General features: G+C 42.5%; 1 protein-coding gene across 3 annotated transcripts in view; it reads right to left on the bottom strand.

The window, feature by feature from the left end:
- CDH13 (cadherin 13) overlaps nucleotides 1-27179 on the bottom strand; it is a 1164256-nt gene that overhangs the window by 277815 nt on the left and 859262 nt on the right. For all 3 annotated transcript variants that reach the window (XM_004058060.5, XM_063700359.1, XM_004058064.5), the window contains one exon: nucleotides 24505-24683. In XM_004058060.5, the coding sequence (XP_004058108.3) occupies nucleotides 24505-24683 (179 nt within the window). The remainder of the gene's footprint in view (nucleotides 1-24504; nucleotides 24684-27179) is intronic.

Raw genomic sequence — 27179 nt, 5'->3', positions numbered from 1 at the left:
AGCTTGGAAAAAAAGCAAATCCAACCTCAACTTATTTTGTTTCAAAATCTTTTTCTCATGGGACTAGCAGGCATTATAGGCTCGAAGACAATTCTTGAATTGTTTTTACAAGCCTAATTCTGGGGCTTAAAATGAGATTCAACCCAAAGACACTTATGCCTTTTTTTTCTTCTTTTATTTATTCCCAATCTGCGAAATACTTCCTGGATTTAGCTGACTGCCCAGGACCACGGTTAAAAAGCTTGCAGGGCTTGATCAGAGGTTCTCAAATTTTAGTGTGGCTTGGCATCATCTAGAGGGTTTGTTGAAAACACAGGTTGTTGGGTGCCACCTCCCAGGGTTCCAAATCAAGAGGTTTGTGGGGAGGCCAGAGAATGTGTTTTACTGACAGGATCTCAGGGGATGTGGCTACTTCCAGTCCACACTGGTCTAGATTGGTGCCCCTGTGAAAGCTCATGTAGAACATATTCCTTCCCCATGTACTTTATTACTACTATTATTATATTATTATTATTATTGAGACAGAGTCTCACTCTGTCGCCAAGGCTGGAGTGCAGTGGCATGATCTCAGCTCACTGCAACCTCCACCTCCTGGGTTCAAATGATTCTTCTGCGTCAGCCTCCTGAGCAGCTGGGACTACAGGCGCATGCCACCACACCTGGCTAATTTTTGTATTTTTAGTAGAGATTGGTTTCATCATATTGGCCAGGCTGGTCTTAAACTCCTGACCTGGTGATCCACCCACCTCGGCCTCCCAAAGTGCTGGGATTACAGGCATGAGCCACCATGCCCAGCCCTTCCTTTATTTTTATTTTATTTATTTGTTTATTTATTTATTTATTTTGAGACGGAGTTTCACTCTGTCCCCAAGGCTAGAGTGCAGTGGTGCAATCTCCGCTCACTGCAAGCTTCGCCTCCTGGGTTCACGCTATTCTCCTGCCTCAACCTCCCGAGTAGCTGGGACTACAGGCATCCGCCACCACGTCTGGCTAATTTTTTTGTATTTTTAGGACAGACGGAGTTTCACCGTGTTAGCCAGGATGGTCTCGATCTCCTGACCTCGTGATCCACCCGCCTTGGCCTCCCAAAGTGCTGGAATTACAGGCGTGAGCCACCGCGCCTGGCCCCTTCCTTTATTTTTTAAAAAAACTAGTTTCTAATGCTATTAGCTAACACTTACTGAGGACTAACCATGTGCTGGAACTATTCACCAAGCAAAAGCCCCATGCAGTGATTGCTTTTTTGAGCCCCTTTCGAGGGTATGAGAGGTTAAATAACATGCCCAGTCCTCAAAGCTAGGAAGGGAGAGATCTCAAAGCCTGAGTCCTTATGTGCCATGGGTGTTGGGCTTATTTCTCATTAAACATTCAGATTCCCATTGTAAGCATTCTAAGTATCCTACCTTTGCCCCTTCCATTTTTATTTTGTGATTTCATTCTTCAATAGGACTTCTAGGATAATTGTACTTTTTTCTTCTTCTTACTGTCTTACATTAACCTGTGTGATGCTCATATCAGAATTTTTACTGCTTTTTAGTGAGACAAGCATAATAAATATGTTTGTATGGTAAAATTTACTCAATTTTGTTCACTCTGAGATTATAACTCACTTGTTTCTATGGGAATGTGTGAGTGTATGTGTAGGTGTATGTGTGAGTGTGTGAGTGTATATGTGAGTGAAAGTATGAAACTTTTTTTTTTTTTTGAGATGGAATCTCACTCTGTCCCCCAGACTGGAGTGCAGTGGCGTGATCTCAGCTCACTGCAACCTTGGCCTCCCGGGTTCAAGCAATTTTCCTGCCTCAGCCTCCCGAGCAGATGGGGTTACAGGCACCTGCCGCTACACCTGGCTAAATTTTGTATTTTTAGTAGAGATGGGGTTTTGTCATGTTGGCCAGGCTCGTCTAAAACTCCTGATTTCAGGTTATCTGCCCGTGTAGGCCTCCCAAAGTGTTGGGATTACAGGTGTGAACCACCACACCCGGCCACGAACCATTCTGTGTGTGTGAGCGTGTGTGCGTGTGTGTGCGTGCACATGTGTGCGTGTGTGCATGTGTATGTGCATGCGTGCATGTGTGTGTGTGTCTGTGTGTGCACACACGTCTGCATTTGTGTGTATGCATATGTCTGTGTGCATGCATGTGTGTGCATGCGTGTGTGTGTGTCTGTGTGTGTGTGGGAAGATGGTAACACCAATGTGTGCAGTTCTTCTTTAGATGTACTTACATGACAGAATAGGCATGGTAGTCTTCTCTCAGTCTGTTTTCAAGGGTAAATTTTGTGTGAAATTCCAAATCCTGAAATGCACTGACCTACATTATTGATTTTCTGAAAGACCTTTACTACATGTAACTGTTCTCACTTAGTTGTCTGCATTTATTTTTCTTTAAGACATACTTTTTCAAACTAATCATCTGCACAGGTGGGTGGTGAAAGAAACCCAAACCCCGTTTGGCTTAGACAGTTTGGCTCTATCTAGAAGTAGGTGGACAAGGACCTCGTGGTACACTGGAGATGAAACATTGGTGTTGAGAGCATCAGCTTTGAGTCTTGATCCCTGGATCTCCTGTCCAGGGGTAGATTCCAGGTAGGATTTCACAACCACTGCAGCCCTTCTCTTCTAACATATCCTTATTCCAAGGGTTACTGTCAGCTGTCAAGGTATCTCTCTTTTCCTGATAGCATTTTGAGAAGTGAAAACTTTGCAAAAGAAAATCATTCTTTCATTGGTGTGTTGTGTATTTTTAATATCCATTAGACGTAGTTCACTTATCTCTATCATTTTGTGGGCTGCAGAAGGATTTTCACAGGCAAGTTAAGTCCAATTGTGGAATGGTGGTGTTTATCAGTTTTCTCAAAATGTCATCTAAATTCATATTTTACATTCTAAGATCTGTGCTGTGTTCTCTCTCCATCTCGGAGAGCAAAAAAATTACACACATCCAACTATCACTTCTAATATGAATAAAAAATGTTCTTCACTTTATCTACTCGAAAATAATATCCCTGAAGAATTTAAATATCTCACTGTTTTGCTTCTATTTCTTACAAAATGGCCCCAGGAGAAAAAGCCATCAGACTCATTTCAGCCATCCATTCACAGGGCTACTGGGCTGAGTCAAGGAATCACATTCCACTTGTAAAACACAAGCAAAAACACTTCTGAAAAAGTCCATTAAAGCAGGGCTAATGACAGACACAAGGAGGTATGCTGGCTACTATACCATGCTCCCAATCCTCTGTCCGGGGTCTTGCCACCTGGCCAGCTGGTAGCTGTGTGACCTTGAGCCAGTCATCTACCCTCTCTGAGCTTAATTTACTCCTCGTGTGTGCCATGAGGAAAACAAGGTCCTCCAAACTCGGAGAGAGTAATAATTAAACGAGAATCCACAAAAAATATTTAACCCAATGCTTGACTCATAATAAGGCTTTAATAAAACTTAGTTTTTATTATTAGTATTATTTATTACCACCAAAAAGGACTTTTTGGTAAATCAAATTTGTCTTATTCCCTCTGGTTTCCTACTCTTTGCCTTTATATGTTTTCTTCTCTCTGCTAGAAATAGTCTTCCTTTCTCCCTTTCCAGAAATCTACTTCCCACTCTTTAAATCAGAGGTCAGCAAACCACAGCTCATGGGACAAATCTGGCCCACCATCTGCTTTTGTAAATAAAGTTTTATTGGAACACAGCCATGCTCATTCATTTATGTGGTATCTATGCTTGCTTTTGTGCTACAAAAAAGTAAAGGTGCATAGTTGCAGCAGCCACCATATTGGCCCACAAAGCCTAAAATACTTACTATCTGGCCCTTTACAGAGAGTAAAGTGTGCAGATCAGTGCTCAAAAATCTTTTGCTTAAGTTATCCCATACCTGGGTATCTTCCTGATCCCCTTGAGACAAAGTTACTCCCCTGGCCATGGCATGTTCCACATATCATCCCGCTGTGAAGAGTCATTTCCATGACCGCCTCCCTGCTATACTTTGTGAATACCATCAAGGTGGGCATCAGCTCTTACATCTTTGAAACTCTGAGGTAAGAAAGGGTGACCCTAAGTATGGGAAGCCCCTGGGGGCTGGCGAAGAAGGGGGTTGAGTAGAGGGATTATGGAAACTTGGCTTCAAATAGAGGAATGAGAAGGGAGGGCAGAGGGTTTCTGTGATGTGTGCATGCTACGCAGACCCCACAGGCACTCATGCACACAGAGCTGTGATGGCATGTACACACTTATGCATAAACTCTCAACTCCAGGTACCCATTAGCAGCATGACAAAGTACAAACAGATCAGCTGGGTCATTACACCTCAGCTCTACACGGTACCTTGTGCCTGTTACAAGATATCTAAAATATAGAAGACAAGAGAGAATAATGCATCCAGCTAGCTCTCTGCCTATTTGAGTGCAAATAGCTTATTCAGGATACAATCTTAACAAGCACAAGTGAAGGAGAAAGAGAAGTGAGACAGGATATGTAAAAGAGTCAATACACAGGTGGCAATGGGCAGATTATCTCTGTGGACAACTGGTGTTCAAACTCACTGGGGTCATCTGGGAGACTTGGGAGAACACATCTCGAAGTTGTCCTATTCAAAGGGTGAAGAAGGGATGGTAATCTACCAACTCTTGCCACTCAAAGGCTGCTGGCTGTTCCCTGGGCAGTAAGACTGAGCACACTCCCATGGTCAGAGGAAAGTCCACGCAGGCAGCTGCAGGGATTAAGAGGCTGAAAGCCTGTATGGGAGTGCTGGGTTCCTGGGGATCTGGGTGAGCCATCAACAGTCACTGCTCTATGATCCAACCCAAGCATCGAAGGGCGGATGCACGGACTACACTACAGAAGCAGGCATGGGGCGATGCAAAACTTCTCTCTAATTTTTTACCCTATCTTCGCACTGCTCTCCTCCAGAACCCCAGTAAGTGAGTTATTGAACCGGGGACAGGAGAAGTAAACTGCCGACCTGATTTGGCAGACTCCACGTTTATTAAATGTATTCCCTTCCCTTCCCTTTCCTCCCCTCTCCTCCCCTCCCCTCGCCTCCCCTCCGCTCCCCTCCCCTTCCCTTTCCTTCCTCCCTCCCTCCCTCGCTTTCTTCCTTTTCCTTCCTTCTTTCCTTCCTTCCTTCTTTCCTTCCTCTCTTTCTTTCTTTCGACCGAATGTTGCTCTTGTTGCCCAAGCTGGAGTGCAGTGGAGCGATCTCGGCTCACCGCAACCTCTGCCTCCCGGTTTCAAGCGATTCTCCTGCTTCAGCCTCCTGAGTAGCTGGAATTACAGGCGCCTGCCACCACGGCCTGCTAATTTTTGTATCTTTAGTAGAGACGGGGTTTTACCATGTTGGCCAGGCTGGCATCGAACTCCTGAGCCCATGAGCTGCCTGCCTCGGCCTCCCATTACAAGCATGAGCCACCGCACCTGCCCTCATAAATTTTTTACTAAGCAAAACATTTTTAAATTAAGTGACAAGACAATTTTTATTTAAGACCAAGGATGTCTGAGCATGTGCCACTAGATGAGATCAGGCAATTCAGGGTGCTATGCCCACAGGAAGGCTAGCATTAGATATTAACAGTCTAGCTCAGTTAAGCATTCCAGTTACCTTTGGAAACGTTTCCTGGGCTCTCTAATTTGTTTCCAAAGTAGCAACCAATTATCATTATTCTATTGTTAAGAATGGGACAAAGACTGTGTACCATTAATACTGCTTCTAAACTCCTTTAAAGAACTTAGTCTTTCTAGCCAAATATGCTTTGAAAATGTCACTGGCTTTAAATGTATTTGGTTTAAATTTCCCCAGGTTCTAACACACACTCTTCATTCATTCAGCCATCTTCTGAGCCTCTATTAATAACAATACCTCTTTGAACAATGCATACATTACAAACTTTCTCAAGAAGCCTAGAATTGACAGAGGAGAGAGACTGTAATAAAAGTATTGCTTTTCCTTGTGACAGTGGCGTTAATAGAATGCTAAACAATCTGTGTGAGAAAATGAAGAAGGAGGGATTGAGTCATGCAAAGAAGACCAGAAAAAGTCCACAGAGGAGGGGCTGCTCACACCAGGTTCGGGGGGTAACAGAGAAATGAGCAGCAATTTTAGCTGATGAAACAGACTATGTGTATTAGTTATCTAATGCTGAATAAAATTACCCCAAACTTAGTGCTTTAAAGCAACTATAAACATTTATGATTGCACACAGTGTTTGTGGGTTGGAGATATGGAAGCTGCTCAGCTGTGTAGTTCAGTCAGGATGTTGGTGAGGCTATAGTTATCTAAAAGCTTGATGGGGGCTAGAAGGTCTACTTCCAAGGTGGCTCACACACACTGCTAAAGAATTGATGCTGGCTATTAGTAGCTGGCCTCAGTTCCTCGCCATGTGGATTTCTCCATGAAGCTACTTGAGCTTCCCTACAACATGGCATTTGGCTTTGCCTGTAGCAAGAAAGAACAAGAATAAACAAGGCTCAGAATTCACACAAAGTCATTTCTGCCATGTCCTATTTGGCTACACAAGTCATTCCTATTTGATGTGGGAGGGGACCACTCAGGAGCATGGATACCATGAGGTGAGAATCACCGGGACCCCTCTTGGGGGCTGGCTACCATAATATGCAAAAATCAGAAGTGCATTATCTTTGAGGGAAGAGAAAATGCTGATGCCATTGGAACGAGGGTGAGTTAGGAACGTAGTGGTAGAATATAAAGCCAGAAAGCATGGGTCAGACTGTAGTTTGGATCAAGGAGGTTACATAAAGGAAGGCACTGCATCTGTCAGTCTCTCCTCTCTTTCATCAGTTGGCATTTGAGTGCAGGAGTCAGGAGCATTCATAGCAGAACTGGATTCCCACCAATAAGTCCCTTTCCCAGGAACTGCCCCCTTCCCCACCCCCCAGAGAGATCAGTGGCTCCAAATCTTTGAGAGGATAGAGAGGAGCTTGTCTACACTCTTCACTCTGACCAGCCTTTTGCTTCAGGCCCTAATGAAGACAGCATCTTCTTTCCTCCCCTTTGCCTTTTTATTCCTGCATGGCCTGATGGTCTGCCTTGGACTGGAACAACTTCAAATCCTGTTTGCCGTGAGTGGAACAGCAAACCATTCTGACAGCCTCTTTGGTCTTACACTGACCTGGGTGTGAATTCCACTTCTACCCATTCCCTGAATGTGTGAACTTGGAAAGTAAATGCTCCCTCTGACTCTCAGCTTCTCCCGGGGTAAGGTGGGAATACCACCACCATGTTATGGAATGTTGAAGGAAGGAATATGCTGATGCGTTTGCAATGTTGGCAATGGAGGCTGCTTTTAATAATCACATCATATCTGCAGCTCACAATCTGCTTCCTGGATCTCTTTAAACTGGGTTAGGCATTTTGGGAGGCCAAGGCAGGTGGATCACCTGAGGTCAGGAGTTCAAGACCAGCCTGACCAACATGGAGAAACACCATCTCTACTAAAAATAAAAAATTAGCCGGGCGTGGAGGTGCATGCCTGTAATCCCAGCTACTCGGGAGGCTGAGGCAGGAGAATCGCTTGAACCCGGGAGGTGGAGATTGTAGGGAGCCAAGATTGCACCATTGCACTCCAGCCTGGGCAACAAGAGCAAAAACTCCGTCTCAAAAAAAAAAAAAAAAAAGGATTAATCATAAACCTCATCAGCTTTACAAGAACTGTGCTCCTTTGGCAGAGTTTACCAAATGTGTTCCCTTTGGTGCTCACATGTAGGCTGTTTCCCATGAATTCATTATCAGGCTGGCTGGGAGGGTCCTGGGGGAGGAATCTGCATGGGTTTCCACTGGCCTTTCAAGACCAAGAGCAAAGCACTTCTGAGTCCTAGTGTTGTCCAGCGTACACTAAGGTGAGGATAGATTGAATTATCCTTCGTTGTAGGCTAACACCCGCTAGGCATTATGACAGTTAGAACTGAGAAACAATTCTTGTTTCTTCTGGGTACAATGGGAGGAGAAGCCTGGGATCTGGAGGCTAGATTTTAACTTAATATGGAAATAAGAGCACCAAATTCAAGTCCAAATCTAGAATTTGAGGATGGATAGGATCACATTTCCTCTGCACATCCTTTGTATGAGAGTGACAGGCAAAGACAGAGGTGGTGCCACAGCTGGGTGACTATGATGAGGCATCAATGCTCTCAGACCCCTCCCATCCTCTCTTTTCACTCCTCTTAACCATTTTTACAGAGAAAGGAGATTTAAAGCAGGAAATTTTGAGGCTTTATTTGAGGCAGACTTTAAAAAATAATTACGTTGACATGTCACCATGAGACTTACTTGGCAGGACACTAATTACTTGCTCATATGAATATATTTTCTACTTTAAAAAACACAACTATAAACAAATGTTGTTTTTTAAAAAAATGCCTTGAAGCCACTACTCTTGTCACCAAGCAGAGACCAGAAAATCTCATTATCTGCCCTAACACCAGTTGCTTACAGGGCCTGAGCCACTCTGTCTGGATGTCTGGTGTTGAGGATGAGGCTGTTATCTCCCGCTACCTGCCATGACCCCATATCAGCCCCACTGGCACTGAGAATGGGCACAGCACCCGGAGTGGGTCCCATCTTGCTAGAACCCCAAAACGTGAAGTCCAGTTCATAAAGATCTGGCCTGCTTTCCACCCTCACAGCAGAAGAAGTTGTCAGCAAAGCCTCAGATGCCTCCCATTGCCCGTCCCAGTGGTAGGGACACTGGACAGGCTGAGTGTCTTCTAGTGGCATTAACCCTTTGCGCTCTCTTTCATAGGAAAGTTCCTGTGTTCTGGGCTCAAGAAATACCTCCAAAATGCTTCATGCACAGCAGATCTTCAGAAGAGAAGTAAGGGTGAGGTTGGAACCTCTGTCTTTCCAGACTCAGGCTTCTTTGTGGAGGGGCTGGAGGTTGTGAACACTCTTCTCTAGTGCCCTGTGCTTCACCAAGGGTACAGCGACCTGAGGATTAAAATCCAGCCTGTTCCACTCACCAAGCCTTGCCCTTGGCATGGGTTATGTCCATTCAGAGGAACAGGCATCTTTTATTTTCTTTTTTAAAATTTTACCTTAACTTCTGGGATACATATGCAGACCGTGCAGGTTTGTTACATAGGTATACATGTGCCATGGTGGTTTGCTGCACCCATCAACCCATATTTTAGGTTTTAAGCCCCACATGCATTGGGCATTTGTCCTAATGCTTTCCCTTCCCTTGCCCCCCACCCCCCAACTAAAACACCAAAAGCAATTGCAACAAAAGCCAAAATTGACTATGGGGATCTAATTAAACTAAAGAGCTTCTGCACAGCAAAAGAAACTATCATCAGGATGAACAGGCAACCTATAGAATGGGAGAAAATTTTTGCAATCTACCCATCTGACAAAGGTCTAATATCTAGAATTTACAAGGAACTTAAACAAATTTACAAGAAAAAAAAAACAACCCCATCAAAAAGTGGGCAAAGGATATGAACAGACACTTCTCAAGACACTTGTGTGGCCAACAAACATTTGGAAAAAAGCTCATCGTCATTGGTCAGGCATCTTTTCCTATTGCACAAAAGTGGCTTGTGGGCTAGGAGCCTCCCTGCCCCTTCCCTTTACCTCCACACCACCCCCAGGAAAAGGAATGGAGGTTTCTGATTGCTGAGTGGCATCTCCCTAGCTATCTCTCCTTTCCTCCTTTCCCTCTCCTGTTTCTCTTCCCCTTCCGGCCTCCTTCTCACCACCCCTCCTCCCGGGCAGAGGCATCCTGAGATGGGCTCCACCCAGGTAGATGTGGCCTGTTGTTATCCCACCCCACCCAAATCTCTCTAATTTAGGTAAAAGTATTAGCAAATTTATTTGGGTACAAACTCAAGGCTTTCCTAATCAGTTTCACAGGTAATGAAACCTACGGTTTGGTCTCCAGTTGTCCTGTATTTCTTAGGAATTCTAATTTGGGAGGGGAAAAAAGGGTACAATTCACCAATTCTTAGTTTCTCAACACTACTTGAATCTATGTGAGTGATTCAAGGCCTCACTTTATACCCCTTCCTTACCTGATGATGTGAACATTCTTACCAATGTGTATAGAGCACCTACAAGGTACAGATCTAGGAGGCAAGGAGCCCTTCTCCCTGTGTAGGCTTTGTAAGGCTGGATTTATGAACTGAAGCATAACCAACGAGCTCCGCTGTGCCCTTGTGAGGGCCAATGGAAGTCCACCTCCTGAGAGGAGCACTTTCATGCACTTTTACCAACTCAGGCAGGCTGGTTGGGTGGGATGGCAGCCACCCAGCCTTCTAGGGAGGTCCCACTGTCGATGGAGATGCCTGAGAAAGATCTGGTCAAGTGGACTGTGCCTCTGTTAGAACACTCCTGTGTCATCTCAAGTCTCACCATTATTTTATTATTGGTAACACCAGCTACTATCGGTCAAGAGCTTTTCCTGGCCAATGCTAACAGCCATGAAGCTAACGTATTTCATGGCCAAGAGTTAATGTATTTCACATGTCATCTCTTTCAAGCCCCCAAAAGCTAATTTATTTCACACATCGTCTCTTTCAAGGTCAAAACCTACTGTATTTAACACGTCATCTCTTTCAAGCCCACAAACCATATAAAAAAGGTTACATCCATTTCCTATTGCTGCTGTAACAAACGGCCATGTCCTTAGTGACTTAACCATGTGACTTTATTCTCTTACACTTTAGGACAGGAGTCCAAAGTGGGTCTCAGTGGGCTAAAATCAAGGTGTGGGCAGAGCTGCAATCCTTCTGAATTTCTCGCCTTGCCTTTTTTTTTCTTTTTTGTTTTAGATGCCAGAAGCTCTGTCTACAGCCCTTGCATGGTGGGCCCTTGTTCCATCTTCAAAGCCAGCGGTAGAGCATCTTTAAATCTCCAACCCAGCCATTTCCACCTCCCCCTTATTAAGACCCTGTGATTATATCAGGCCCATCTGGATAATTCAGAATAATCTTCCAATCTCAATATATTTGACTTAATCACTTCTACAAAGTCTCATTTGCCCTGTAAGGTAACATATTTACAAGTTCTGGGAATTAGGATGAGGACTTCTTTGAAGGGGAGGAGCCATTATTCTGTCTTCCACACAGGCCGTGCTATGAGTTCCATTTTACATCCAAAGAAACCAAGGCTCAGGTACGTGAGGTGACTTGCCCAAGGCCACACAAGTAATAAGATGCAGAGCTCAGATTCACAGCTTTGTGAATTCCTAAGCCCAAGCTCTGAGCCACTGTACCACATGGGCTTTCTAATGGAAGAGCTGAGGGAAACTCAATCAAGCTTCCCAAATATGTGAAAAGTCCAGGAGCAATGAATACAGGAATCCCTCAAATGAGTCTGATAAAAGATAAAGTTGTCCTTGAGACATCTGTCAGATTTTTTCCATCAATATGGCCCGTGCTTTTCTTTAATAGCCCAAGGGAGTGGATAGAGCAGCGGCTATGAGGTCAAATCCAATGCCCTGGCTCTCCAGTGAGTGACTCAGGCAAGGCAGGTCAGCCCTTGGGAAATCCATAACCCTCCTAGTAGAATGGATGTGGCAATTTCAGCCTTACAGAGCTCCTGCGAGTGTTATCGACCTAACGTAATGCCTGGATGAAAAAACGCCGTAATTGTTTACATGGTGGCTGTCCAGTGCTGAGCACAACATAAACTGTCTCACACCTATTAGATATTCTAACATGCAGAGGAAGTAAGAATGGAGAAGTCTCTTGACTCTTGCTTATTCCAGAATGCTAGAGCCCAAGGAGACAGAAAACCTGAATTTAGGACTCTGAGAGTCTTTCATGGAGAAAAATCAGCCCACACAACAATTTAGAAGACACGGGAGAGAAAATACCTAAAGGAATTTAATTTTGGTTCCCAGTTTTAAGGCCCATAAGCAGAAATGCCATTCATTGAATTTCAATGGTCATTTCTATAGCTGTTCTTCACAAAGGTAGAAATAAATTTATTTCCCATGGCTGTCTTAGAAACATATAACCACAAAATATCTATTAAGTTGCCTGTTGGAATTTGTGGAAGCAAAGTTAAACAGCTGGTCAGTGTGTCTGTGATGATCACGTTTAGCCAGGAAAGCCATTGCTATGTCTCTGTCACTTAAAGAAATGAGAATGCTTATCATTTCAAGTGGGAATGTTTTGACAAGATTTACCTTAACACACCTTTGAAAACATTTGGAATGCTTTCCCTGCAATCTTAACAATATTAACGGAGGCCATGATTCCTGGCACAACTCCCTCTGTTTGGTCAACAAATAAACTGGCTCATATAGAAACCAGTCTCTAGGCCGGTTGTGGTGGCTTATGCCTGCAATCCCAATACTTTGGGAGGCCGAGGTGGGCGGATCACCTGAGGTCAGGAGTTTGAGACCAGCCTGGCCAACATGGTGAAACCCCGTCTCTACAAAAATAAAACAAAAATTAGCCGGACAAGATGGTGGGTGCCTTGCCTGTAATCCCAGCTACTCAGGAGGCTGAGGTGCGAGAAGTGCTTGAAACCAGGAGTCTGAGGTTGTGGTAAGCCAAGATCGCGCCAACGCACTCCAGCCTGGGTGACAGAGTGAGACTCCATCTCAAAAAAAAAAGAGGAGGAGGGAGGAGGAGGGAGCAGGAGGAGGGAGCAGGAGGGGGAGGGGGAGGAGGAGGGAGGAAGGGGAGAAGGAGGGGGAGGAGGAGGGGGAGGAGAAGAGGAGGGGGAGGAGAAGAGGAAGAAGAAGAAAGAAGAAAGAAGAAGAAGAAGAAGAAGAAAGAAACTAGTGTCTGAATTCAAATGTGATAGTGTTGCTTCACCCATCATGGTGTTATATCCTAACCTTTCTCTCGCCTTACGACCACTGATACAACTGCTTTTTAAAATGATTAACAGAATTGGGCCGGGTGCAGTGGCTCACACCTGTAATCCCAGGACTTTGGGAGGCCGAGGTGGGTGGATCGCCTGAAGTCAGGAGTTCAAGACCACCCTGGCCAACATGGTGAAACCCCATCTCTACTAAAAATACAAAAATTAGCTGGGCGTGGTGGCAGGCACCTGTAATCCCAGCTACTTGCGAGGCTGAAGCAGAAGAATTGCTTGAACCCGGGAGGCGGAGATTGCAGTGAGCTGAGATCGTGTCATTGCACTCCAGCCTGGGCAATAATAGCGAGACTTCATCTCAAAAAAAAAAAAAAAAAATTAACAGAATTGGTTTTCTAAATTACAAAAATAACATGTGGCCACTGCACCCAAACTAGAAAATACAGATAACAGCAATAGCTCATGCTCAGCTATTACCCTCCTAAGCATGTGCTGTATTAATTCATTTGCTCTTCATGACAGCCCTTTGAGAGAGGCATTACTGTGATTTACAGTTGAAGAAACCAAGACATAGTTTTAACCAAAAGGGATTTGTTCTCCATATTATGATAAGGGAATTCTCAGGGAGCATTAACAAAGATATGGGAGAAGAATGTTTTGTGACATGCAAATCATAATCATGGTTACTGATTGTTCAAGCTAATGATGTTTCTCTAGCACAAGGCTGGTGAAAGGTGAAGTTAAAGTTCAGACTCAAGCAACCCGGATCTGAAGACGGTCATCTTAGAAACTGCACTGTGGGAAAGTTAAAATCAACCACAGTCCCAACAGGACCACTCCTATAACATCACACAAATCCTTTTGTACCTTGGACCAAGATGCTCTACGTGTATAAACAAAGAAGTATCACAGCTTATGGAGTATTTTGCAAACCACCTGCTGATACATGGTGAACATCTTTCTATATTATTAAACATTTTGCCACATCATTTTACATGATTTAATAGAATACCAATGTAGGAATATAGCATAGTTTATTGAACAAACCCCCACTGGTTGGCCATTTCATTTGGTTCTTTAAACAAAGATCCAACAAAAACCCTTGTTGCTGGATCTTTGCACACGTATTTGATCACAAGAAATTTCTGCATCAAAAAACACTAGGGGTACTTTAAAAAGCCATTTGATTCTTATTGACAATATACTCAACGAATGACCTATATTGATTTGCACTTCCCCCCAAGGGCAGGAGAGAGTCTATTCTCCATAGCCTCCCAAAACCGAGCTATAAAAGCCACTGGGCTCAGCAACCTGGAAAAAGCCCACCTGGCCCATATGATAATGCGGCACTGAAGCCTATGGCCTGATGAGAATGAAAGTTCCACCAAAACTTCAATGTATTTTGCTTTTCTGTGTTAAAAAGAAAGTTCAAAATCTATTTATTCTGCAAGGTTACCACACATATAAATATCAATAATATTGATTTGTATAGTGGGAGAAAAAATGCATGGGCTTTGGAGATGGGCTGATAGGGGTTTAAATCTTAGTGACATTGAGGTCTCTATCTCTGTAACCAGGGCACTTTACTGACCTCATTACATTCCTATCAAAGTCAAATGCCACATAAAGTACGTTTTCTAGGGACTGACACATGGTGATATGTAAGACACATGGTGACATTGTTCTTTTAGTTTCTTTGTTATTACAGCCCCATTCTCAAATTCAGGAATGACAGAAAGGGCAATGAGAGGTGGAAGAAACCTTCAGGAAAATGTCCGAAGCCTGGTCCAGAGTGTCTTTTTGTTTCCACGTGGCTCTAGAAGAATCTCAGTTTTACCTCAGGGACTCCTTTGGAGCCTCTAGAGACAGGGTATGAGCCCAGGTCTTCTGATTCTCCTTATTTCAGTCCATGCTGGTGTGAACAAGTCCATCTGGCTCCAAGACTCAGCTCCAGGGAGTGCCCCTCATCTGGGAAATCTTCTGTTCCCATCTCCGTCTCCCCTTGCCCCCTCTTCTCTCACCTATCAGGGCTCTAACATAATGAAAGTAGCCATTCCAAGATGGTTCCCTCCAATATTTAGTCAATGTCTAGATGGCACTTTTTCGTTTACTCTTTTTCCGTTGAACTGCTTTTTAAAAATTACTGTAACCAAATTTTGAGCTTAGATTTAATTACCAAGTGTCTGTCTGAGGTGGGGGAAATGAACTATGCTGTCAAAATGTGAAATCAGACCCATCACCCATGATTAGTTTCTGTCCCTATAATTAAACTTCAAGGTGAGATTAATAAGTGTGAGTTAATATTTTGAGAGTGGACTTCAGATATAGACATATGATAACATGCTGCAGTCAGTACATAAAACTGCTGCTATCTGAGCATTTTGGCCAATGATCTAATAGACCAGTGTTGGCCAACTATGGCCCGTTGGTCAAATCCAGCCTGCTGTCTATGTTTTGATGACGCATGAGCTTTAAAATGCTTTTTATAATTTTTAATGGTCACATTTTCAATGGTTATGTAAGTACCTACATAATGAGGACTAAACTCTGACCTTTTTTCTTCACTTGCCCAAATTCCTATCTAAGACATCTGGGGAATCACACTCCACAAGCCAAAAAGTCTCATAAGAGGGTTTTCATCTAACCCTATATAATGTGGCTTACTTTCCAGCCTGACTCTGGCAATAACATTACATGACAGATAAGGAAGGAAATAAAAATATTTTAACCCCAAATATGTTTCTTTGCCCTATCTTGAAATAGTCCTGCAAAGCTGTCTCTTATGGGGGAAAAAAACTATATTTTGTAGAAAATCCCTTTTCCCCTTCTCATGCCTTTTTCCTGATCCAAGAGAGAATCAACTAAGAGTCTGACACCTTTTTAAGTCTGACAAGAAACATTTACCATCTAGTCTCTCTGAAGCCTGCTACCTGGAGGCTTCGTCTACATAATAAGAACCTCAGTCTCCACAACCCCTTATGTTAAGCTAGACATTTCCTTTCTATTGATTCCAGGTCTTTAAACTCTTTCAACCAATTGCCAAACAAAATATTTGAATCCACCTATAACCTGGAAACACACCCTCCTCCAGTTGTCCTGCCTTTCCAGACTGAACCATTGTACATCTTACAAGTATTGATTAATGCCTTATGTCTCCCTAAAATGTATAAAACTTATTTGTGGCCCGACCACGTTGGGCATATGTTCTCAGGGTCTCCTGAGGGCTGAGTCAGTGGCCATGGTCACTCATATTTGGTTCAGAATGAAGTAATAAATCTCTTCAAATTTTATAGAGTTTGACTCTTTTTGTTGACAATAATATCTCAAGTTTGCCTGTTGGCCAAGAAAGTCTATAAGATTTACTATTTGGCTCTTTAAAAAAAAAGTTTGCTGACCTCCAATCCAATAGATGATCCTATAACTTGAAGTCCCTTTCATTGTTGAATGTGACATCATAGTGCCGTATATCCAATAAGGTTGACCACGGCTTTTAGAACCCCAAAGTGTTCAACTAAATAATACGATCAACAAGCTTTTATCCTATGGAAAGGCACAGCAAATGAGATACCCCTTAAAACAAAAGTGAAAGAAATGTGGATCCCAGGCATTTTGAGATGTCATCATGTCTTGAAATGGTCTATCATTAGTTTGCCTTAATCTAAGTGTTGTAACTTTTGATTGCCTCTCTGCAAACTGCTTTCCAGTGGAATCATATTGCAGCTGTTCTAACCACCAAGTTCCTGCTCTGGACGCTGAGTACATTAAAGAAAGTACAAAACAGTTACTTCCCAAAGACTCTCAACCAACTTTTCTTTCCTTAAATGATGGTCATTCTCCATATGGCAGGAGCAACATTTTTCTTATTTTTCTCTGCTGGTTTGAAATCAGAACTGAACTAGATATTCTTTCCAAATTAGAAGGTACCTCTTTCACTGACAACAGGAATTTAGAGGATTTGGGGTTTAGAACAATGCTATTTAAGTTCAATAACTGGAAAATCTCTTGATGAAGCAAAACCTGCATTAACATAGTAATCGTAGTTTTTGGCTGATAAAGAAAAATAAACAGCTCTCGAAAAGAACTTTTTCCAAAAATGAAAACATTCGTTAGCTTTTTAGGGTACTTCATATAAAATAAAATGAAGAAATTTAAAATGACAAAAAAGAGAAGTACTCTAAATTCATCATCACTCTGCAAATTATTTTTACCGTATAAAATACCAAAAAGAAAAGAAATATCTTAGAGAATTAAACATTTGTTAAATCTAAAAAGATGAATCTTTCTTCATGATAAAGTGTCTCTTGATTCAACATGTGCCCAGTAACTACTGATTGTCTGATACTTTGAGAAGCCCAAGAACAGAAGAAAGAAAATACCTATGGACTGAGGTTTATTAATCTATTTAACAAGCTCAGAATTGAGATTCAAGTGGTAGCTCCTCACCTCTTCTCTCCATCAGGCTAGAAATGTCGAGAATCAACTTGTCAGTCTCAACCTGTCTCCAAAATGCCTGAACTTTGCCACTGACGATCTCTCCTTTAGCTTAACTTGTTTTCTGTCCAAGTCACAGCTCTGCGAATGCTGTGTTTAACAGAGCTGTGTTTAATGTTTAAATCATGGTGGTTTCCCATTTACAGTAGGATATAGCTATAATCGTTTGAATGACATTAGAAGCCTTTTGCAATCTTGTTCCAACTCCCTGCCCTTTTCTGGTATCTCTCTATACCACAGCCTCATCTCTGGAGTCTTTAAGTAGCATGTGAATATGCCATGCCTTTGTCCATGCCACTCCTTTCCCCATGATGCCCTTCCTTCTGCTTCCGCACTCCAGGTTTCCACTCAGCCATCAAGGTTCGGTTTGAACAGCACATCTTTGCATGCGTGTGCTGTTGACATATCTGCTTTACCTCCAGCGCAGGCATCTCAATCTTTGCGTCCTGATATCCAGCACCATGAGTTCGGCAGACATTTGTGGTGCTCAATACTTATTTACTAGCTTTTATCACTGAATTTTGTAGGCTGGATTAGCTCCGTGTTTCATTCAATTTAAAGAAACTTGCCATAGTCTCTGCCGTGTGGGCAAAGTGTAAATGTACTTCCTGTAGGAGAAACTCCAACTTCTTTCTGCTTCTCCAATCTCATTGTCAATCATGGAAACATCTAATACCAACTAATATTTACAGAGTGCTTATAGATAAGTATCACGCTAGTACTTGGCACATCTTATGTGAATTTTTTCAGTAAGCCAATGAAATTGGGATTGTGATTATTCTCACTGTGGCAGATGAAGAAATCGAGGTTTAGAGAGGTCTCACAGCTGACAAACAAACAAAAAACCAAAAACAACAACAACAACGAAAAAGACAGGTAGGCTATGCCCTTGGCCCATTTCTCTTAAGCCAGGTTTCAACTAAATTGAGGTCATACTAAGAGACTAGCCACGGTCTTAGCTTTAATGGATTGATAGGTCACACTTAGAGGGACGGGGGAAGTGGTTACGGTTACCAGTGGAGTCCTGAGACTCATCAAGGTCTTATTCTAGAATTTATCCAGAGTGGAGGAGCAAATGAGGCCGCAAGATAAAGACCCCGGCCTTCCCCATCTCTAACCCTCCCACCAATCCCCACTGCCATCAGCAGGAGGCCTGCACTCATGGAACTAAATTTCAGACCCCAGGACTTAGCATTCTGCCTTTTGAATGTCGTATTCTACTTTATTTGCTGAAACAACGGAGCAAGTGCAATTAGCATAGGGTGGTTAGCTGTGTTTCATTTGCAAGGATAATGCATTATTTTAAAAATAATAAGGCAATTTATTTACATCTACTTTTTCCTTCTCAATTTTCACAGCAGCAAGTGATAAAAAAAAAATGGAGAAAATCACCCCAACAGAAATATTTATGAGTAAATAGCTCGAAGAAATGGTGAGGATGCTATTATCTGAATCACTCTGGTCCCACCCACCAAAACAAAGCAAGATAATATTCCTGACAGCATGATTGAATTGTGTGTAATTACTGCCAATGTTTTAAACATGATGATAATGAGAAAAGTATTAGCATTAAATCAGAAAGGCCTAAAAACATTTATTTTCCTAAGAGTATGACTACTACCTCTATCTTTCATTGAAGGCACTGGAGGAAATGCTATCCTTTATTACCATTGTTCTTTTCTGGCAGCTTGATTTGATATCATCATTTTCAAGATTTCTTTAGTATGTTTCTGGAGATGCATGCTACGTGACAATATTTTAACGTGGGTCATTTTGACCAAATACATAGTTCTCTTTGGGCTTGCAGCTACACATCCAAATTCATTGGCTAGATGGCATAGGATGATCTCCCTAACATTCTTCAGTTTTCTTCTCTGACATATTCAAGGACTCTTGAATATCTCATAGCAAGTAAATGCACATAAATCTAAGACTAAGTCCTTATGTAACACTTACCATGGAAAGAAAGAAAGAAATTCTCTCCATTTTTACATTTGGCCTAAAAATTTGGGCATTATAAAGTTTCAGAAAATGCCTTACCAGCTGAAAATACAAAACAAATTACATTCACAGCCCTAATATCTTGTATTGTATGTACATTTTCACGGGCAGGCTATCACTTTCCCTAGATTATCTGGAAGATAATAGATAATAAGGTAAAGGCAAATTCAAACAAAGACAGAAAAGTGCTCAGCTCAAACCCCTTAAAAAGACTAATGATACTTTCTCAATGCAAACGTTAAGATTGCTTTTTATGAGTCTATTTTGGAAACTATCTCCATTAAAAAAGAAAAAAAAAACCCCTGACCGTTAGCTACTCTGAGTAGTTGCAAATTGTGGCTGTGTTCAGAAAGCTGGCAGATTCCAGCAGATGAATTTCAGTCTAGCAGCCAAGATGATCAACTAAATAAAACATTTATCAAACGTTAGAGACCTTTATCTGATTTTATTTTGTAGTGCAGCCAGACATAGTTTAAAAACATAGACAGAGATGCCAGAAATGAGGGGCTAAGTATGGCTATACAAAATAATAAAACAGTGCCCCAAATGAACCTAATTTCATTTACTGGAATATATGGCTCTTATTTTCTGCAAACATTTCCCCAAACACTTAAGCAAGAGGCACAGATACTCCTGTCCATCCTATTCACCCAGTGGACCAAGGCACTATTTCTTAAAGCAGTTCCTGCAGAAAGTAAACATAAAGTGAATAAATTAGATTACCAGATGATTGCACAAGGGTAAGACTAAGCTTTCAACAATAATAAAGTAACTTCCTCTGTTTATATATCCATGCCAGAATGTGGATCCTGCAGAATATTCTGAGATAATACAAACTTAAGGAACACAGGTCATCCACTCATCCACCCTGATAACCTGACAGATCTTTATTCAGTGCCTATTATTTATCTGGTGCTATATTTGGCAATGGGAATAGAGAGATAGAACAGAAATCCAAGTCCCTTTCTTCCAGAAGCGTATGTTCTGGTACGGTTTTCTGAACAAGTAAATGGATGAGCTTGTAATGGAAAACGCACATGTCTTGGGGAAACTTGATATCTATTAATGCCGAGCTTAAGATATGGAAGGGGAAGAAATGGCCAGTTCACCTGCTTTCAAGCCAGTGTGAATCATGCTGTCTTCCTCACATCCTTCCCGCCTTTCATCTCTCAACAGATATTTCTTTGAGCATCTCTCATGTGCTAGGTACTGGCAATAGGTCACGGGCAAGCCAAACATCATCCCACAAATTGCATGTTTGAGCATTGACTATGGTGAGTGCAGGCAGATAGGCCATAGACTCTTTCAAGAATAGTGGCTGCCAATCCTTGGAGCAGGAGAGGAGCAGATTAGATGAGTGCATCTGCCTCAGATGGCTCCATGTGAGACATCCTGGGAGGGGAGGAGGGTGGGAAGAAGAAAGGATAACAACCAAAGTGACAACATAGTAAGGATCATTTCTCCACTGCCCTATGTGACTATCCTCAATTACAAGCCTTGTTACAAAGTGAATCTGTAAAAGGCAGGGAAGATGATTAGGTAGGCAGATTCATAGAAAATTCCCAGTGCCTGCCACCTCCCCACTCATCTTGCATCATCTGTCTCTCCCTTGGTTAAACAGTTCCTGCTGGGGTCTTCCTTGGTAGATGCACTTAAGAAAGGAGATTGACTAAATGGAAAATAAAGATGAAAAATTGTTATTGTGTCAACTTAGCTTGTGTCACCCAATGGGATGCCAGAGTATCCACTCCCAACAAGCCAGGAAACACACGTTTGCTTTGTCCCTCATTCAGGTGAGAGCCAGAGGTGCTGGTGAGCTGTGTGTGTGTGTGTGTGTGCGTGTGTGTGTGTGTGTGTGTGTGTGATTGTCTATGTGTGGTTTCTGCAGCTCCTGCTCTTGAAGGAGTTTGTGACAGAACTGGACTCACTATATTCATTGTTCCAACACGCAGTTTGACATACTGCGAATGAAGACAGGAGACAAGGTAACAAACCTTAAAATCAACTTGAATCATCTCAAAGTCCACAGGGTCCCAAATGGGATACTTTCTTAAATGAATGCTGCAAAACTCTGTATTAAATGTTTTTTCTGCCCAGCTGGCTGAGAAGTAGACTTTAAAACCACACCTAAGACAGGCCTTCTCAGAAGGTCTTCAAAAATAATAATAATAATAAAATCTCACAAACCTGCTGAAGAAAGTATCGCATCCATGTGAATCCTACAAAAAGTGCCAAGTCTCAGTGAGAGGAAAACATTGCAAACTCTGGGAAACTCCACTGGACATCTGATGTGCAAGTTTTTTACCCTCAAAGACAAGAACTTGGAATCACGTTCCACCTCCTCAGCAAACATGCTGAAGTGAAGCTTATCACAGCGCAAGGAACTAGCCAAGGCTTGCCTAAATTTAGGGACATTTCTTTCCTTTGGATTGCACTGATGTTGCCTGGATCAGCAATGAACTCTGGAAACCCTCACAGAAGAGTGACACTCTTTATTCATTTTCATTGATTTTCCAATTTCGGTTAAATTGAGTTGATCTTTTTTGGGGGGCTGTTGATGTTTTGTGACTAGAAATGCTTAATTCAACTTCCATAATTACATACTTATTACAACTTAATGAAAGCCCAAATGAAAAGATCATGAGCTGGAAACATATTTGTCCCCTAAAATAAACTTTAAAAATGGGATAATTTACTACATTATCACTTTGATTTATAAATAGAGACTTATAAAATATTTTCTCCCAGAACAAAGAGAAGCTGAAATGGAGAAATCACCATGCTTCATCTTTTTCTTGTGAAAGGATCTTGTGAGAAGCTTTGGGAGCATTAAGGATTACAGAAAAGCTGGCATGTGTGTGTGCACCTGCACACACATGTCAAGTGGGGAATAGAGAGCCTTGGGAAGTCATTACTGGCCTCCAAAAGAAGAAAATATGTCAGTCATAAAAATAGGGAGCATTGGCCAGGCGCAGTGGCTCATCCCTGTAATCCCAGCACACTGGGAGGCCGAGGTGGGCAGATCACCTAAGGTCAGGAGTTTGGGACAAGCCTGACCAATATGGTGAAACCCCATCTCTACTAAAAATATAAAAATTAGCCAGGCGTGGTGGCAGGCGCCTGTAGTCCCAGCTACTCAGCAGGCTGAGACAGGAGAATTGCTTCAACCTGGGAAGTGGAGGTTGCAGTGAGCTGAGATCGTGCCACTGCACTCCAACCTGGGTGACAGAGCAAGACTCTGTCTCATAAAATAAAATAAAATAAATTAAAAAAATAAAAAAATAGGGAGGGTTGGAAAGAGAATGGGAGATGAAATGAATATAATGGACTCATTACTTTTTCTACTTCCCTATTCTTTAACTAGAAACAATTACATTTTCCAAAGGACAATCAGAGTTTCAATGCAAATTTCTCTCTCTCTCCCTTTCAATAATTACCTATTTCTAGCTTCTGTTTCTCACAGCTTATGTAAGATCTTAGTTTTATTTCCAACTCTTTTTCCTTTTTTTCCCTCTATGCCAACAAACATATAATTAGGATTTTTAGAAGTACTTCAACCATGCTAGGCAGTAGAAATATAAACATGCATATGATCACAGTCTCTGTTGTCAAGAAACATACAGTCTAGGCCATTGTTGCCCAGTAGAACCTTCTGGGTTGATGGAAGTGTTCTAGGTCTGCACTGTCCAGTACAATAGCCACCAACCACATATGCCTGCTGAGCACTTGAGATGTGTCTGTGACTGTGAAGCTGACTTTTACATCTTGATTTCAATTAATATACTTTAAAATTGCAATAACCGCATGTGACTAGTGGTTACTCTACTGGACAATTCAGGTCTAGACCAAGAGAAAGAGAATCTTCTTCAGAGACAAATGACAACCTAATTAGCACATGCCAACTGCTATATGATGGCTACAGGCAAGAGTAGTCAGAGATGGGAGGAAGAACAAGACTGTGGAAGAATCAGGTGGATGAGGACAGCTTCATAGAAGGGGTTGATGTAATCCAGAATCTCTTGAGAAACTATAGCACATAAGAGAGGAGAAAGCAGGGGAAACAACATTCTGAACCATGGATTTATTTCATCAAAAACACTGAGGGGGAAATGCACAGAGCCCCCGAGGGAAGCCCAGCAGTTACGTGGAGCAGATGGTTCTTACAGAAGGTCAAGGACAACTCCAAGGCCCCACACCTGTGGGATGATGTCAGGAGCAGGGAATTCCAGAATGGGAGCAGGTTTAGGGTAGATGGAGAATGAAGGATGGGTAGGAATCCACGAGTTGGTTTAAGGATGCTGTGTTTGGAGGGCTGCGAGGGTCTTCTACTTAAAGTAGCTTATGTTAAGCTACAGGGTGGACCTCAAACTCAGGAAAGGGCAGGGCCAGAGGGGCCCATGCAGGTGGAAACGTAATCGAGGTGGGAGCACATGTCCCATCTGAAGGGGACAGCAGACCCTGGATCCACTGGAGCATCACACCTCACACCACCGATAGTGCACATGTGGAAAGTGGACCTGATGTCTCCACGATTTCTGATGTCCACAAAAACTGGAAATTGGCATTTTTAAAACAGAAACGTGAAATCTAAATATTTTGATATGACAACTAATTCTAAAAGCCGTAAAACACTGTAGGCAAAACGAAAGAGCAGGCATGTGGACTGACTGGTCCAGGGGTCACCTGTTTGTGACATGTGATCCAGGAGACGGGGGAGATTTCATGGAGAAAGCCTAAAGGGATTGGAACAGAGATGGAGGAAGAGAGGGGTTCAAGGGGGAATGCAGGATGCCTGCAGCAAAGGGTTGGAGAAAGGAGTCATGGCCATTTGACTCTGCAACAAGGACAGCCTCTGTGATCTTGGATGAAGCCACCTCTCCTCCCTTCCCCTCCTTCCCTTGTCCTTCCCTCTCCCTTCTAGCATTAAAGCAGGGGCCAGAGGCAGAGTCTAGAATCACCAGGGCCTAGAGAATAAGTGGCTGTTGAGGAAATCGGCATCAGGTTGAGTGAATACAAACAGTTCCAGGTGCTTTAGCCTTTTAGAGCACGTGTTTTCTTGGGTCACATAATATCCCATTTCCCTTTATAGATTTTCCCCACCAAAACATGGTAAACACCTCATTTCTGCCTTTACAGTATAAAAAAAACCATTGACTGGAGCCCCACATCATCCCTTGCATGAAAGCCACATTCTATTCTCGTGAAAAAGAAAGTGTACTCTTTTCAGCTCACCTCTCGGTCCAGCAGCGCAGGTGACACAACAGTGACAATGTCTCCTTTCTCAGGATCGATGTAGAACATGTTGGGAGATGGCTTGTCAGGCGTCTGCTGACGGATATTATACCGCAGGAGGGCATTATCGGTGGCTGGGTCATCTGCATCAAAGGCTGTCATCCGCATCACTGTGGTGCCTACCGGGGCAAGACAGAAAGGCACGGAATGGTTATCAATGGGTCAACAACGGCCAGAGCCCCTTCCCCACCTGGGCAATAGCAGTGCAGCAGTGTGCCAATCACTTTCCAAATTAAAAAAGAAAAGTATTTCCCAAGCTTTGCTATGTTTCAGCTTTTCTTCCTCCTTTCCCTCTCTGTTTCATTCCATGAAAAGACCTGAAATAAAGAAAAAAACATCTTTGCTGTTCAGCAGAGTGACCGCTTAATTTTTCCCTCTGGTGATACACTGTTTATTTTCAGGGGTTTTCATTCCACTGTGGATGTGGCTTTGTGACAAGCACATTCATTTTTCTTTTCTTTTTTTTTAGACGGAGTCTCGTTCTGTCACCCAAGCCAGAGTGCAGTGGCGTGATCTTGGCTCACTGCAACTTCCGCCTCCCAGGTTCAAGTGATAATCCTGCCTCAGCCTCCTAAGTAGCTGGGATTACAGTTGTGTGTCATCATGCCCAGTTAATTTTTGTATTTTTGGTATAAATGGGGTTTAACCATTTTAGCCAGGCTTGTTTCGAACTCCTGACCTCAGGTGATCCACCTGCCTCGGCCTCGAAGGGTGCTGGGATTACAAGATTACATCTAGCCATGGCCTTCATTTTTAAAGCTCTCATTCAATGCCAACTCCATGTGCCTGGGCTGTGTGTTGGGGAAACAGGAGTACAAAGAGGCATGCTCCTGGGTGTGCAGGAGCTCAGAAATTAGTAGAAGAGATAAATATATAACAAACAATAAGACTTAACGGGCACATTGAGAGAGGGCATTATGAATACAGAGATGAACAACCTCATCTAGTCTGGGGTTTGCACAAAGGTGTCTGATGAGGACCCGTAAGAAGAGAGTAGGCAGGAACAAGTAGAAGGGACCTCAGAGCAAAAAGGCATTCCGGTTAAAGGGAATGACAGCAAACACTAATGTGTACCCACTATGTAGCAGCCATGTTATTTTAGGGACTTCCGATATAAAATGAGGGTAACATGGTTGGGTTCAGTCACAAACAAGCAAGAGTCATACAAATAGGACCTGATTCTATAACAAGCATGTGGAGTGTTTGATTATGTCAATGATTGATAAGGGTGTCAGATAATGGGTCTTCCTCCCATGCAGCTGATATAAAGGGAAACTGGTATATCCATTGTCAAGGACCACTGGGCAGCAAAGAGTAAAAACAATGCCTTCACCTCCTTGGCATCTACTTTCAGAAACAACTGCACATGTCCGCAAGGGATCTGTGCAAAGAAATTTCTAGCTGAATTATCTGTCAAGGTGAAAAATTTGGAAACAGCCTAGCTGTTCATCAACAGGGGAATTGCTAAAATGATAGTATTCTCACACTGAGATATTTTGCAGCAGCTTAAAAAGATTGTAGATCTAATGGGTTCTAACGTGGGAAACTCTTCAAGATATATTATTTAGTAAAAATGTCAGGTTGAGGAATGTTTGGGGTTCAGCACCAGAAGAGAATATTCCTGGCCCATGCAGCCCCCTTGCCTTTGGATGGCAGCAGGAACAACATGGTTCTGTTTCCCATTGACCTTGTCATGGAATCAGCGTTCTCAAACAGTGGTCTAGGTAGCAACTTGAAGTATACAGAAACTGATGTGAAATGTGACACGTTTTAACTTTCCTCACCCACAGGGTGATAGTGATATCATTTTTGCGAACTTGCTTACACACAGAACATGCCACAGTACTTTATTCACATGTTTTACAGGTACAGTTTATAAGTGCATAGAACAAGTCTATAAGGAGAACTTCTCCCTGGTAATGGTGGTTAAATCTGGAGAAGAAGAGAGGGGATTGGGATTTGGCATGGTCATCGGGAAAGATGTTGGCCTCATCTATAACATTTTGTTTATTTTTACAAGGTGAATGTATTGCTTTGACAATTAAAATTTAATTTACAAAGAGCATAATTATAAACACCAATAAAAACATGCCTGCTGGTTTTGATGATTGACAATAGCAATTGTATTGCTATCACGTTTGGATTAGGGCATCCTGCCTAACCATAACTTTTTATCCCAATATACTCTTCTACAAATATAAGGCCCATCTTCTGATTTTGAATCTGTCTGGACTCAAAGTGTGACCTAACTGGAAGAGATCAAAGCCGCAGATGTATATTCAACAAAGCAGCAGGAATAGTCATACAAAGAAAACACCGAAGCCTAAAGGAAAGATAGAAATCATCTGGTTTTACCACCACCCAGAATTCCTTTCCCTTCCATAGCAATGCTTCTGTAATCATCAAAGCCAGTTTTTTTTTCCCTCACCACTGGAATCAGATTATCAGCCATTAGGCCTGATTGATCAGATAAACAAGGAAGATCTGGCCACCCTCAAGGTTGGATTGATTTGTTAAGCAGTCTCAGCTATTTTCACCAATGGTGCCATCCAGCCACATGCTTCAAGGTACACTTCCTATCCACCTTGCTTCTTTGCCCTGTGAGATGGTCTCAG

This window comes from Gorilla gorilla, chromosome 18 (genome assembly GCF_029281585.2).
Source record: "Gorilla gorilla gorilla isolate KB3781 chromosome 18, NHGRI_mGorGor1-v2.1_pri, whole genome shotgun sequence".
NCBI lineage: Eukaryota > Metazoa > Chordata > Mammalia > Primates > Hominidae > Gorilla > Gorilla gorilla.
Note: the sequence above shows the minus strand (reverse complement) of the source record. Positions and strands in the feature narration are given on the sequence as shown.